The sequence below is a fragment of the Bos grunniens genome, chromosome 19 (genome assembly GCF_055505025.1).
Source record: "Bos grunniens cultivar Pamir isolate PY7600 chromosome 19, Bosgru_T2T1.0, whole genome shotgun sequence".
In the NCBI taxonomy this organism is placed as follows: Eukaryota; Metazoa; Chordata; class Mammalia; order Artiodactyla; family Bovidae; genus Bos; species Bos grunniens.
The window spans coordinates 55,302,434-55,318,142 of NC_141183.1; the positions used below are offsets into that span (position 1 = coordinate 55,302,434).

Sequence of the window (15,709 nt, forward strand, 5' to 3'; positions counted from 1 at the left end):
GGCCTCTACCACGGTCACCCTGACCCTCTCCCACAGAGAAGCTTCTCTGCAGATAAGCAACTTGGGAGACCAGCACTCACAATGTTTGTTTATAAAAGGCTGCTCCCTGGAGAACACAGGATACCTTTCAGGCAGGGATTTTAAACCTTCTGATCTGCTTTCCACCCATTCCCTGTAACAAGCCTCTGGGGAAGGACCCAGGAGCTGGGTCCCACGGTTCCTAGGTTACAGAAGCTCAGGCAGAGAAAGGGGCAATTCTGGTCAATGGGGCAGATGGGTCACAGAACCGAAGGTCTCTCCACGGCCGTAGGCTCTGAATTCTCAGCCAAAACCAATCACCCCAGGGTGGCCAATCCTCCAAGAAAGGCCCCCAGAAAAATGCCCCAAACACTGTCTGCACCAGCCCGCCTGCCTGTTTCAACCACTCCCCCACCTCCACCTACTATACACACAGTATTTTCCACCAGCCGCCAGGTTTCTCGTTCTCTCTCTTCAAACAACTTAAAAAAAAATCACGATTCAGGAACACACACCCACGCATCTTGCTCACCGAGCTTGAAGCCATCCCCCCATGTGGCTCTGCATCTACTCCACACCTGCCAGCAGAGGAGAAACAGATGCCTTTTTTTAAACCAAACTGCTGCCTCATCCTCACCCTCCAAGGGCCCTACCTGGGCACGCGTCTGCCAGGCTAAGGCTGATATCACTATTTGAATACACACCAGAGCTTGGAAAACAAGCCAACAGCTCACAGGCTCCAAGGCAAACTTGGTCTGACAGACACAGCCCTGACGACTGCCAAGTCTGATTGACTGGTTGGATATATTTAGATACGGAGGAGGAGGGGGATAAAACACTGTTGTGCCACTGAACTCAAGAAGACTGTGTTGGTAACGACAGACTCGCAAATAAACAGCCAACAGCGATTCAGCTACATCATCTGGCCTCCCAGGCACAGAACCCTCTCCGTAAACTACAGGGAATTTCAAAAGCCACCCACGCTACTGCAAAAAAAAAGGCAATTAGAAAGGGTTCTGCCGCGGCAATCCCCACAATTATTCTTTGGAAACAAACAAACAAATAAATATAATCTGTTTCTCGGTTCTCTCCACCCCATCCCCACTTTCCCAGCCTAGGACAAATGGATTCTCGGAACCAAGAACCAGGCCAAGGTTACTCAGTTAAGCCTTGCACCCTATGCTTCTGCTTTTGTGAAGGTTCTGTTTAAAATTTGGTCCTCTCCACCAACCTGTGTGGAAATTAAAGTTAAGGTGTTTTTTTTTTTTTAATCTCTTTCTTTCAAAAGATGGAAACATTAGCATAGGGGGTGGTAACAGTTATTCATTACAGACCAGTTCACCAGGTGGTTCACAGACCCTTGGGGGAAGAAGGGAAGGGGAAGGAGCAGAGAAGGATTTAGCTGGGGACTCCACCACAGAGACCAACCCTATTGGAGGGTTTGGACCTCAGGCAAGTCTATTTACGCCCCATCAGTGTCAGTTTCCTGATCATAAGGTCAGGAAGATTAGCACCCATCACTGGGAGCATTTACTGAGACTCTACTAAGTGCCAGGTACCATAGAAAATGCTGACACCCATTCACAAATAAAAGTTACGACAAATGGGCTGGATGAGGCTCCGAACAGCACCAGGAACACTCACAGCACTCACTGCGTGGAGCTCACCTGCCACTCTGCCCCTTCTGCTTGCCCAGCCCCAGCCTCTCTCGCCCCATTCCCTCCCTCCCGAGGCCTGCCTTCGGCTCTGGTAGCTCACTGAGCTTTTGAGCAGGCTCTTCTCCTGCTTTATCTCCTGACTTCCCTGGTGGCTCAGCGGTAAAGAATCTGCCTGCCAATGCAGAAGACGTGGGTTCGATCCCTGATCCAGGAAGATCCCCTGGAGAAGGAAATGGCAACCCACTCCAGTATTCTTGCCTGAAAAATCCCCATGGACAGAGGAGCCTGGCAGGCTACAGTCCATGGGGTTGCAAAGAGTCAGACACGACTGAGCGACTGAACAGCATCCCCTCCTGACCTCTCTGACCTAAGTCCATCCAAGCTAAGTCTCTCGGGGCTGCCTGCCAACAGATGCCCCTGTGTTTTGCCTTCATGTCATCCTCTTTTCTTCCTCCACAGCACTTACCACAAATTGCACCAATGCACCTACTTGTGAGATTATTTTCATGTCTATCCCCCATGATTTCCTGTAGGCTCCATAGGGGCATCTTCTTCACTGCTGAACTCCCCCTTGGCACCTAGAAAAGCACTTGTAGATACCTGATACATACCTGTTAGTGGAATGAATGAATGAACAAATGAAATAATCACTTAATGGAGGTAACCCATGTACCCTTGAAGAAGGCCTCTCCTCCTCTAGAAACACGATTCCAGGAACTAGTCCCAAGGCACATAAAACCACTGAGCCTCAACGGTTTCATGAGCAAATTGAAGGGCTATAAACACGCAAGAACTTCAGACTTGTTTTTCAAGTCTCAACACAGGATATGTTTCTCTAAACACGGCTGCATCTTTAGGGGCAGTACATATTTTCTTATGAAATAAAAATAAGTTGGGTATCAACTCTTAACAGACAGGAAGTGCCACAAAGTCTTGAGAACAGAATTTTTTTTTTTTTTTCTGTAAGAATAAACAAACTGAGACTTTTGTTTTGGGCAAAACCCTGTGCTGTGAGGGATATAAGCCAGCAAAACTAAAAAGGAAAAAGAAAAAAAAGAAAGAAATAGCCCAAGCATCTCTGAGCAACACATCCGGGTTAGCAGAGCAGAAAGGACGTACAGGCCCAAGGAAATCCTACACTTTCTATGCTTTAGGACAAGACTTGACCCCAAAGGGGGGGCTCTGGGCTCAGTGTGAAAGGAGCCAGAGGCTGTTCATGCCAAATAGTCAAGACCCAATCCTCCGGTTCCAGGGGTTCCAGAGTGGTGTTGGGACCGGGGGCGGGGGGGAGGGGAGGATGCAGGGTTGAGGGAGGTGATGGTTATACTGTGGGTGGCACACGAGCTGAAATGTAAACCCATTAGAGAATCAGAGCCTTAATTTATCAATTAGACGCCATCTGTGGATTGTGTTCCTTGAAATAATTGTTGAATTTGACAATGCACTGCAGCTTTACAAAGTTTCTGCCATCCTTGATGCCGTTTAATTAAATTTCTGCACTTAACTTTGATTGCGCCGAAGCGCTGATGCCTTCCGCAGATTGAGCTCCTCGGCCACCTGCCGTGATGGACCCCGTGCGGGGGCTGGGGGGTGGTGGATATGTATTTTCTTTGCTTTTTAAGCCTCACCTCTTCTCAGTCCTCACCCGAAAGGAATCAAGTCTCCTGCTGCACAGGCAAGGAGACTGTGTCTCCAAACCTGGCCAGGAGAGCCTTCAGACCCCGCCACCTGCAGCCCTGGGTCTTTTATTGCGTCTCATGGAGAGATTCAACAAAACAGAATCCCAGACGGTTACTGAATGCAGAGAAGTGGCTTAAAATAGAACACAATAATTACCACCGAGAGCAGCCAAGCACATGGGTGGGGGCGGCTCCTGCTCCCCAGCTCCCCCGCTGGAAGGAAGATGCAGGTCAGCACAGGGAGGGACCCCCACCCCAGAGGGAGGCCTGGGACCTGGGGTCCTGGTTAATCTTGACTGATGAGCCTGGGCCATGCTATCCTGTCAAAGTACATCTGGAGGGCATCTGCACACCTGGCTGGTTTCAGGGAAATCATGACCCCCCCCACCACAGAGGGCTTCCCTGCAGCCTTCATTCATTCATTTCCTTATTTATTTTTTGGTGGCAAAACACACATAACTTAAAACCACCATTCTGCTTTCTGTCTATGGATATGACTAGTCCAGGAACTTCATGTAACAGGGACCACACAGTATTTCTCCTTCTGGGCCTGGCTTATTTCACTCAGCATAATGTCCTCGAGGTTCACCCACGTTATAGGAGGTATGCGAATTTCCTTCATTTTTAAGGCCAAATACTATTCCATCGGATGTACATGCACATACTGTCCATCCATTCACCTGTCAGTAAACATCTGGGTTGTTTCTTCCTTCTGGCTATTGTGAACCATGCTGCTATGAACTTGGTGTATAAATATCTGTGCACATCCTTGCTTTCTGGTCTTTTTTTTTTTTTTTGAGTACATGAGCAGATGTGGGATTGCTGGATCATATAGTAGTTCTAGGCTTAATTTTTGGAGTCAATTCCACACTGTTTCTCATCATGGGTGCCCCGTTTTACAATCCCATCAGCATGCACAGGACCCTTCATTTCTAAATGGACACTTGACAACAGTAAGTCATGCACTGGGGTTGGACACGGCCTTCTCCAGATTGTTTTTTAAACTAAATATTCTGCAAGTGGCATTACACGAAGATGGACACTTTCGTGTGGATTTCTTCAAGGGAAAAAATCAGAGGGGTGGCATGTAAAGAAAGAAGAGAAGATGGAAAAGGCAAAGCTAACAGGTGTGAAAAATGAACTTGGCGCGTGGCTCGTCTAACTCAAAACCTCAAGTTCAAAAGATTTATGGACTAACACTTCAGAACCGTAAAATAAAATTCTCAGGAAATGCAGTTGCAACAGTCAATGGATCATTACAACAGCTGCTTATGCAAGCCATAAACTCACAGGGCAAAGGAACTGGGTCAGATATTAATTTCCACAAAGGGCAGGGTAACTGGAAACAAGTTACTTCACCATCTCCCTTCTCAGATCATCCAGGGAGCTTTCATCTCAAAAAAGCCCTAGGGTCCTCAATAGGGAATGAAGCCTGAGCACCCCCTACCACCACCAAACACAGGCAAATAACAACTTCCCCGTATAGTGTTCTATAACACTATTACAGAGTGAAATGGAAATTTACATTTAATGTAAATATCTGAGTCCAACTCTGCTGCTACAAACTGAAATTTGATTTCCACATTCACTCACTGAATATTGAAAGTCAACCTCACGTTGTTTACAAAGACCCTGTCACCCTTGGGTTCCATGCAGCTTCATGTGCTTCCACCAGCCCAGGTAGAAGCAAGAATTCGCTCAACTCCAGAAGGGAAAATCAGCACCACAGATCACCAAGGTATACCTATGCCCTTCCTAATAACCAATTACCCCAACACCAGAGAAAAATTCTGACTTCCCTAGGAGAGTTTATGCATTTTCTTACTGTTAGCAAAGATAATTTGCAGACTATCTAAGAAAGTGGAATTTCATTGGTTCCACCTTTGTAAAGCTGACTACAAAGTTGACCCTTGAATGACATGGGGGAGAGGGGTGCAGTCAAAATTCTGCGTATAACTCTACAACAGGATCTCCATCGACGCAGCTCCTCCATAGCTGAGGTTACGCACCCTCAGATTCAACAACCTCAGATCGCGCAGTACCCATGTACTGGAAAAAATCCACATAAAACTGGACCCGTGCAGTTCAAAACCATGTTGTTCAAGTGTCAACTGCACACAGTCTGCCTTCCAAATCCACAAATTCAACCATCGCGGGTCATATACTACATTTACCATCCTCAATTGGTTGAAGCCCTGGATGCAGAACCCAGGTCACAGGGCTGACTATGCGGCATGAGAATCCACGGATGTGGATACCCACGGCAGGTCCTGCAACCAACTCCCCAAAGACACAGATGGATGGCTAAATAGACTGACACAGGAGAGGGGTCTGATGTCAGGCCATGTGCTCCAATTTGGGGCTCAGAAAGTTTAACTGTTTAAAACATACACCCCACTCAGTTCAACTGAACTCCCTTTAAAAGGGAAGCAATATAGGAGATATTCAGGACCTCCCCACACACAGAGTTAATATTCCACTTGTTACAATCCATAGCAAATTTTATGGACAAGTTATAAACCATAGGAATTAAGCAGTTCACACAGAAATCCACATCTTCACCTTAGCCGAGCAACACCTTCACACCCCGTAATTAGCCTCTGCTGAATAAATATTAAGTCCTGTGGAGGTATAAAGGGTCGATTATACCATCAAACAAAGAAAAGGAAGACACTTGTCTTGGCCCTTGGTTCTTAAATTAACTTTTCATCAGGAACAAAATATTATATTCACTTCCCTTATATTCCAAAATTTGTCTTCTGTAGAAGCACAGTAAGATATATTAAAATTTTAATAGAACTGAGAAATCAGAGAAGAATCACTGCATGGGCATAAAGCTTAGCTCTAACATTTTCTCTCTGGGGGTTTGCAAGAACAGCCAGGGACAGCACTGATCTAAGTGCTACCAGATTAAATGAGTTGGGATCTGGCGGCCCTAACAGGCTGGGGGAGATTCAGGGACAGAGCAAGTCAGCTCTGAGGCTCCAGAGTGGGACTCGGGGCCCCTGGGCAGCTTTCCTCTCGTGACCCCCAAAGCACTACTGCTCGGCCCTGTTCTCCTCAGTGAAGCCAGACCCAGCAGGGAGAGCGGCCCTCCTAGCAATGAGAGATGTTAGAAGAGAATTTGGGGAAAAGCAACATTTTAAACCAAAAGAGTTTTAATTGTTGTTTCCTGGGCCTCAAATCCCTTGGGAAGTCAGGCAAGGTAGACATCATACCGATACACAAATTAAAATATGTAAGCACCGGCCTGATACAGCTGTCCTGCTCCTTCCCTAAACCCGGAAACCACTGTCCATGGGAGAGTCATGGCTGCCTCCCAGGGCTGCAGGGATCTGACTCCTGAAGCCCCATCCTAGCCAAACATGGGCCCAATCTCCAAACCTCTTCACTTGCTTCAAGTACCCGCTTCTTCAGAATGCATGGCCAAAGAACTTTCTGGAAAACCATGTCTATGGTTCTTCTGTCATACTGCACCCTGGGACACCCCCAAGGGGATTTCCTATGCAGTAAGGCAGAGGGCCAGGCTCCCCGAGCTGCCCCTAAGGAGTTTCCCAGAATACCCTAAGTGACAAATAGAAAGTGCTGAGTGGCAGTACACGGAGTGGGGAGCTGAGTGTGGGGGTGACAAGCTGGGGGGCGACTAGGGGAACAATAATAAGGGAACTGAAAATGATATTCACAGCCAACGAGAGCAGAGTAAGTCAGTTACAGAGAACACAGCAGCAGGGGTCCCCCAGGGCACAGCAGGGCTTCAGCACAAGGGGTTTCCCGGGGCGGGGCTCTGGAGCCAGGGGTATCACCGGCCGCAGGTGGCACAGACAATTCCCCGACCCACCCTGCCTCAGCTTTTCTTAAGGGCTGACTCACACAGCCCTGGGGGAGATGAAGTACTGGGAGGCCCATTTAACAGATGAAGAAACTGAGGCTCAGGCAGGCAAGTCCCTGTTTAAAATTACTCAAGCTGCTAGCTAGATTCGGAGCCTCTGTCTTTGCGACTTAGAGGCCCACGCTCTTCATTACCAGCCCCTGCAGCTGGATTCATAACAACATTAAAATACCTACGGGGACTCAGAACAGAGATCCGTCACAGTGGGTGTCAACAGCTTCTGACGGAGGCTCTCGGCAGAGTTTTCCCCATCTCCCACCAAAAGCAGCGGGATTAAAGGGTTCTGGGCAATGGGTAGGAAGAACAAGAGGGGCCACTGGGATGGTAGGACCCCCTGCTAAACCATCTGAAGAGCGGTCTCCTGCCCAGGTTCTGACTGACAGAGGCCCTGGGGGACTTTCGTAGGTGAAGACAGTTGCCTTCCAGCAACCAGTCTGGAGAAAAATGCCCAAAGGAGTCATTCTGAGTCTGTGCTTGCGCTTACCTTTGGTCTTGGCTGAGGAAACTCGAGTGTTTGGAGGTTAAATGACTTGCCCAAGGTCATACGGCTGGTTAATGGCACAACTAGGATGCAAACTCATAATGCAACCAGCATCAAGCAGGCAGCATGGCGAAGGAGGCAGATGCAGTCCCAGCCTCCAGACGCTGACAGGCAGGCCTGACTCTGTACACAGATCTGTCTCAACACAGAACCCGGTTCCTGACTCCTAGGTAATGCTACCTTCCCACTATTGGAGAAGATCGCATCAAACCTGCAAATGAGGATTCTGCAGCAGATATGCCTTCAATGGTTTGCACAGACCACTTCTAAATTCTGAAAGGGATCCTGGCCTTTACATTCTTATTCCAACACACACACGCAGAGGAAAACAAACACCCACATGCAGAGAATAAGCTCTAAGTTTTCAAGAAAAGGCAGACTGTCGCCGATGAGGCTCCAACTATAGACTCAAGTCATTAAACGTGTTCCCTGGCAAACACTTAAACCTAAACATCCCTGCAGCCTTTCGAAGAGCCAACTTCGGCTCCAGACTGGAATCCTCCTGGAGAAAAATGCCCAAAGGAGTCATTCTGGTTTTACAGGTACAACATGCTCTCCATAAAGAAAAAAAAAAAAGAAAAACCCATAAAGATGTTCTCTTCTTCCCTCTGACCTCAATTTTTCACTGATTTTTTCAGGGGCAAAGAGCTGCCATCATCCATCACTGAGAGCCTTGGAATCTCCTTTTGAAGCCAAGTCCACCAGGTTCTGGGCTCTTAGAACAGCAACTCCCATCAGCTACCTCCTGCAGGGGGTCACATGGAAGCAATCAAGAAAGCAAGAAAACTGACCCCAGAGAGGAGATGGGGATGGACAAGAATCCTGGCTGAGTTATCATGTCAGCCAAGGTCAAAGGTGTGTGTGTGTGTTAGTCGCTCAGTCTTGTCCAACTCTTGCGATCCCATGGACTGTAGCCTGCCAGGCTCCTCTATCCATGAGATTCCCCAGGCAGGAACACCGGGGTGGGCTGCCATTTCCTATGCCAGGGAAGGTCAAAGGTAAGATAAAAAAAAAACACAGTCAAAAGAAACAGCAAAGTGCCTTTGGCTGATCCAAAATAAAAAAAAATAATGTATTAATCTGGACAGCAAGCATTTCTCCCTGAGCATTTTCTCTCCATGTTTGCTGATCAAACCTTTGTAAATGAGAGCACAACCCTCTCACTGGATAAAGAAAGACATACACAAAGCCCCTCAACTGAAAAATCTCGTCGGGCAGATCGTGATGTCACCTTTGCGTGAACAGGACGCGGCCACAAAGGGCTGGATGGGGAGCGGGTGGCACGGCTCCCACTGGCGTCATCGTGAATAAGGAAGCGGCAGCGCCTGCACCCAGCTCGCCCGGCCTGACCAGCATGCCGCCTGGGCACACCCCGCGGTGCCAGGGAAGGACAGGGTCTGGGGCTGAGCGGGAGCATGGAGGTGCTCTGGTGACTCCAGGGGGCTCCACCCTGTTCTGAACCTGAAGTCCTTCACCAGCCCCACCTCGGCCACCCATTCCCTGATGCATCTCCCACCCGAGGCAGCCTCGATCCTGGTGGTCTCGGAGGGTCCTGGAGGTACAAGCCCCCCTGACGCCGTCACTCGGGACCCCAGACGTTCAGGACTCCCAGGAGGCACTGGGAGTGTGCCCACCTGTGTCTGGGGGGCTTGGCCGCTCTAAGGGGCCACTCCTCTGCCAGGGAGCGAAGGGGGTCTCTGTGGCAGTGAACGAGGCCGTCTTTGGGGAGAAGGGGGCCCGGCCGGCTTTGTTTGCTCAGGAAGGCCTGAATCATTAGGGAGAGGGCAGCTCAGAGCGTATGGGGGGCGGGGGGAGGGCTCGAGCCAGCCTGGGGACAGGGCAGGGTCCTTACAGGGGCAGCTGGGCGGGAGGCGGCCACGTCTCAGGGCTCCAAAATAACCACACCGATTTGCACACGAATAAGCAAACACAAAACCCCAAATCGAGGACATTCAAAACCGAAAGCAGCTGCTAAATCACCTGTTTCGGTTTTCTTTTTTTTTTTTTCCTTAAATTAGCTGCAACGAAGAATTTTCAAACTCTCAAGTACAATACACAGCTTAACATTTTCATACACCTGTAAAACCACTAAGTTAAATCCCATTACAAAAGACTTCAGCTTATAAAGGAGCAGTTCAAATACAGTTCTTATCAAATACAAACAATGGAAAATGATTTCGGCAGGGAACATCAGTCACTGAAAATTAACATTTGAAAAAAAGTTTTTACATAAAAACCATCTGTGTATTGAGACCGTGCACTAGGCTAAACCACAGGCCTAATTAAGAAACTAGGAACTGAGGCGTTACAGAGTTGCATGAAGTTTTGTGTTTTCTTTCTTTCCCTTTTTGTTTTGAGTCTTGCTGAAATCTTATCAATACGGAACGTGTTGTCCTTTCTTCTCGGCAGATCTATAATGATGTCTATGTCATTGCTAAGGGTGCTTGCCACTGTCAGACAAAACACACTTGTCTTAATCTGGGGTGGTTCTCCCATGCCAACATCCCCACCCAAGGCTATCTGCTCAAAAAAAAAAAGCCCAGCCAAGGCATAAGAGTACCAAGAAGATAAAAATGAAAAAGTATGTTCACTGGAAAAGAAGTTACAGAAAGAGGAGAGAGCTGGTGTGTATAGGTAACAAGGTCCAGACTCGAAACAGAACATCTTTCTTCCCCTAGCTACTCTCTCTCCTGAGCAGAGGATTAAAAAGACCAACAGCTCTCCTCCAAATGGCACTGGGTGGGTAGCTTAGTGGACGCACACAGCAAATCGGTGGCACAAAGATAAGGAAACCAAGCCTCGGGAAGGTTAAGTGGCCCATCCTGGGTCACAGAGCTAGTTAGTAAGAGACAGACCAGCCTGGAAACCAGCCAGGCCCTGCCTGCCCCGCTGCTTCTCAAAACAGCACAGCCGGCACGAGGGAGGGGTTCCGGCCCAGCCGCGGGAACAAGAGAACCCCGTGGACTCACCAAGGGCAACCGAGAGCTGGCCGGTGACTGTACTTCTCAAGACCCTTGTGATTGGAGGGTAGCGACATAGGTTTCACCTGGGTTTTGCCATGCTCCCCAAGAGAGAGGTCCCAGGTAAAGAAAAATAGGGGAGACTAAAGGACAGACCATTTGTGTCATAAACATATAGTGTTTAGTCTGCTCAGCACCCCTACCTTTGGGGAGCCAACCCCCCCCTCACCCCATGCGGTTTTTTACTGGGACTGGTCCATCAGAGACTGGTCCAAGGACTGAGCCTAATCAAGTGACCCAAAGTGACATGCAGATGCTAAAAGAAAGCAGTAACATTTCCACTGGAGTTGCCAAGCTAACGTGCAAATCCAGGATCCCAAATGCCACCTTATCCAACTCAAGGGAAACAGTCATCTACAAAAGCAGTGAGTGAGGCTACCCACAGAGGAAAGGAAACGGGAGCAGTGAGGGCCGGGGCGGGTTGGGGCCTGATGTTATCACTTGGGCCCCAGAACCGCGCTGAAGCCCTGAAACTCCTGGACTCTGCAGCGACATGAGCCAATCAACTCCCTTTTCTCCTCGAGTTCCCCTAAGTGGGGGCATCTCACACCAAAAGGATGTCAACTTATGACATGTAAGACGTTAAATATGCACTGACCACAGACTCCACGTTTTTCAAACAATCTCTTATTTTCAGTGCTCAGTTTTGTGGCCCCACAAAACCACTTCCACTCCTGCCTTTTAGAGCTGACTCTCGACCCAGTGGCTGGAGTAACCTTCTTCAGCAGTTGATCGTGTTACATCATTCTCTGGCTCAAATCCTCCCAGGGATGTCCTACCACAGACTCTTTATGACTTGAAGCTTCCTCTTATCTGGCCCCTGCCTCCCTCTGCAAACTCACGTCCCACCCCTTCCCCAGCACACGCACTCGCTTCCACTCACAACCTCGTTCCTGCCGCAAGACACTCACATTTGCTGTGGCCCCTCTCAACCAGGGCAGCGACCTGAATCACCTTGTTCACTTCCTCATCCCCAGCGCCAAGCCTCTCCGACACTATTTACTGAATAAATAAACAAAATGCCAGGATTACGGCATCCACACAACACCTCCAACAAGGACAGTGTGGCATCCTTGGCCGCTCCACATCCTCAGGCTTTTCACCCCAAAACGTAGATCATCAGAACTGCAGATCCAACCCGGTCTCCTGTTTGTTTTAATACAATCTTTAAACTAAGCACGGTTTCTACACATGAACACTTTAAATGACTTGATAAAACAGTAACTTGGAACCCCAACTCAGTAATATGTTAACGCCTCCAAAAATATCCATTCTTCCCATTAGAAAACTTGTATGTATAAAAACTTATACTATTATATGTTGAATTTCATCAGTAAAAACATGATATATGTTTGTTTTCTCTCTTGTTATATAAGCCCTTACCTAATAGCCTCAATATTGCCTCTTGACCCACAAAGCCTAAAATATTTACCATCTGGCCCCTTTCTCCAAAAAGTTTGCCAACCCCCTGCTATAGACTCACCTTTTATCAAGGGGGGAAAAGAGTTAACAGGTCAGCCCAACTACAGCATCATCTAGGACTGACTGCTAAGGAGGAAACCAGACCAGGTTGCAAGTTGCTCTTAATGTCCTGGGACCCAGGGAAAAAAAATCAGATTAAGTCTCTGATTGACTGAAAACTCTTAAATACAAAGACCCCTGACAGGAAATAGATATTCTGGTTCAACACATGACCATATTCCTTCCCCACCGTCCATGTCCATGCACTCCCTCCCCCAATAAACAGCAAAGGAAATAACAGTTCACATTTTACTTTAGAGTCTTTCTCTGTTCTGAATTCCAGTATTCTTGGGGCTTGCCTCAGAATCTGCCTGCAATGCGGGAGATCTGGGTTCGATCCCTGGGTCGGGAAGATCCGCTGGAGAAGGGACAGGCTACCCACTCCAGTATTCTTGGGCTTCCCTGGTGGCTCAGCTGGTAGAGAATCAGCCTGCAATGCGGGAGACATGGGTTTGATCCCTTGGTTGGGAAGATCCCCTGGTGAGGGAAAGGCTACCCACCCCAGTATTCTGGCCTGGAGAAGTCCATGGATACAGTCCACGGGGTCGCCTAAGTCGGACACGACTGGGCGACTTTCACTTTCACTCCTGTTCCTAACCAGACTATGCACCTGTGCCCTGAGTCTGAGGACACAGACACACTTACAACAACCCAAGAAGACACAGCACTTCAGAACCACATCAAATCCATCAACAGGCCTCCATCCAACGTGGAAGGCACAGCCGCACCTGCTCCAACTCCACCCCACAGTTGGTCCACACATGACTCGAAATCACAAGCAGCGGCAGGCAAGGCTGCAACCTACTCCCTTCTTGGCCCAGCGAAAGTACAGTAATGATCTGGGAAACACAGGATGCTACCTGAGTCGCCAGAATACAGAAGGGAAGAACGGCACGTGGACAAGAGCTGCCTGGGCAGAGATGGGCCAGTGGCTGGTGATATTCGAATCATAATTAAATGACTCAACTTGCCAGAAAAAAAAGGTGTCACAGTGGGAAATTCTCCATCTTGACTTTTCTTTCTGGCTTGCACAGAATAAAGTGGCAGAGCTGAGAACCAATTAATTTTTAAGCATTTCTTCAAAATTACAAGAGTCATCCTCACCCAGTCCAGTCATTACTAATTTCCTGCTTTCCACACCCAGATCCTTCACACCGCCCTGTAAAATTGCTCTGTGCCCGCAAGGACATGGGAGGAGGGGGAGGAGAAGCCTTCCAAAGCCAGAGCAAACTGGTAACCTAACGGACCCCCTCCAAGCTTGAAACAACTCCTGCAAGACCTAAAACCAAGTCCAGGTGCAGCGCTGGTGAAGTAGCAAGTATTCAGGGATCTGCGAACACTTACTCCCACCCCTCCCCTCGTCTCTCAGCAGAAATCCTCGAGTTAAGAGCCCCTCACCCTAGATTTAAGACCCATGGGAGCCTGGAAGGGCAAGAAGACATACTGGGGCTCAGCGCTGGGCAAGGCCACCCAGACGTGTGCACAGTAGGAACAAGGGTTCAACCACCATCACCAAGCGCTCCCCTTCCGCTGCCTTCCATCTCTTCTCACAGAAGTCTTAAAATCTCACTCTCTCCCCTACTTCCTCTCTAAAAGCAGGGGTGCAAGCTTAACAGTCCTCTGTTCCAACTTCTCAAGTCCAGAAATCTAAAGAAACAAATAGGAAAAGCAGCCACAGATTTTTCTACTTTGGAAAAATTACCAAAATGGCCTTAGGTCCCCAGAGACGGTGGCCCAAGGTTCACGACGGGCAGGTGCACTGAGAAGTTCCAAAAGAAAGCTGCCACGAATCACTTCCAGGTCCCTTCACGGGACAAGTGCCTGCTGAGCGCCTACTGTGGGGACGCAGCAGCGGACAAAACACAAGGACGCCCTACCTTCCCGGGCTTACATTCGGACAGACCCCCCCGCACCGTTTGGATGTGAAAGGCTCACAAAGAGAAGGCATCACACGTTTCCCTCGGTGCCTCTCCACACTTGTCTTCTCGTTCTTTTGCTGACTCACCCATCCATCCCTTCCTCCTATCAGCACCCCATGCTGATGACAAACCTCGGGTCAGGCACTGAGCTGCAGGGGCGGGGGCTGCAGCCTTTACAGACAGACGGGCTTCTGAGTGACAACCTTCTCAGCGGCAAAGGGGAGGAGGTCGGGATTTGTCCTGGGGCTACACAAGCACCCAGCTCCTGCTTAGACCGTATGCTTGTGGCTGGGAGGTACTGCTGGAGCCTGGGGAAGGGGATGAAGCCCCTGTCCCACTCCCAGAGGCCCTGGGGACTGGGAAATGAGGCCGAGGTGGCAGGTGCCCTTCTTGCAGTCATGCTCTCACTGGAGGATGTACTCATGTGCTGGCGGCGCTCTGTTTGACCCTCCAGAACCATCACGATCGGGCTATTTCCCTCTGCCCAGTGCCTGACGAGACTGACCTCTGCAGAACGGGTCTCCAGGGCTCCCCGGGGTTTGGTCAAGAGAAGACGCCAGCAGAAGGTGGGAAGTGGGGATCTGACCCCCTCACACCCAGCTCCTCCTCTGCCGGCACTCCTGTCAGGGACCCCTTCATGACTTCATTCTGTTGCTCCCTCCTCCGCCCCTCTGCCTGAGGGGCGGGAACGGCCTTGGCTGCCATGACTCCTGGATGCTCCATCATGCCGTGTTGAACCTTTACTCTGTTAAACCTGTGCAAACAGTCCTCTTGTTCAACCTCTCCTCTGGCTCCCTCCCGTGAGGCAACCGCTCCCTGCAGGACCTTGGCTGATGCGATCCAGGGTGTGAACAAAATGCCTGAGGTGCTGTGGGCATCGACAGAGGCAGGCCCAGCCTCCCAGGACAGGAGGAGGGGGAGGGCTGGGAGAAGCTCGCGGACAAGGCAGGATGAGGGCAGCAAGCAAGATGGAGGCAAGACCTCGCCAGCCAAGGAGCCCAGCGGCAGCCCAGGAGCATCGACAGCCAGACGCACCAGGAGCTGCCAGCAGCTCGAACCACGGGGCGTGAACGGGACGAGCGACAGGGCTTGGGAAGGCGGGCCCAGACTCAGAGCAGCGCTAAAGCGCTTGGACTTCATCCTGAAGCAACGGGCAGGCTCCAGATGCCAGTCACACGGTGATTCCATCCAACGCTCCATGTGTTTCAGACACATCCCTTCCTTAGACAAACTGAAACCTGGCACCCGTTTAGGACAAATAAACAGAATCCCTAGAACAGCTATTCCAGAGACATGTGTCTAAAATCTAAGGGGGAAAAAAAAAGCAGCCAGACCATGAAATATGGTTTCACAGTAATATCATTCTATGAAAACACACACACACACACACACACACACACACACACACACACACCCTGGCACGGCTAACAACAGGCTTTGGACCATAACCAACCTCAGGTGAAA

At 49.5% G+C, this 15,709-nt stretch overlaps 1 protein-coding gene across 26 annotated transcripts in view; it reads right to left on the reverse strand.

Annotated features, from left to right (window-relative positions):
• Positions 1-15,709, reverse strand: part of MSI2 (musashi RNA binding protein 2) — a 406,318-nt gene that overhangs the window by 294,929 nt on the left and 95,680 nt on the right. For 8 of the 26 annotated variants that reach the window (XR_015148342.1, XM_086360847.1, XM_086360850.1 and 5 more), the window contains exon 1: positions 12,580-12,751. The exons of 17 other annotated variants lie outside the window; for them this stretch is intronic. Coding sequence is in view for 1 of the 9 variants with exons in the window: in XM_086360858.1 (XP_086216984.1) it covers positions 551-565 (15 nt within the window). In the remaining 8 variants the exon portion in view is untranslated. Of the gene's footprint in view, positions 1-550; positions 575-12,579; positions 12,752-15,709 lie in introns of those variants that run through there. One more of the 26 variants, XM_086360858.1, reaches the window with a different exon arrangement.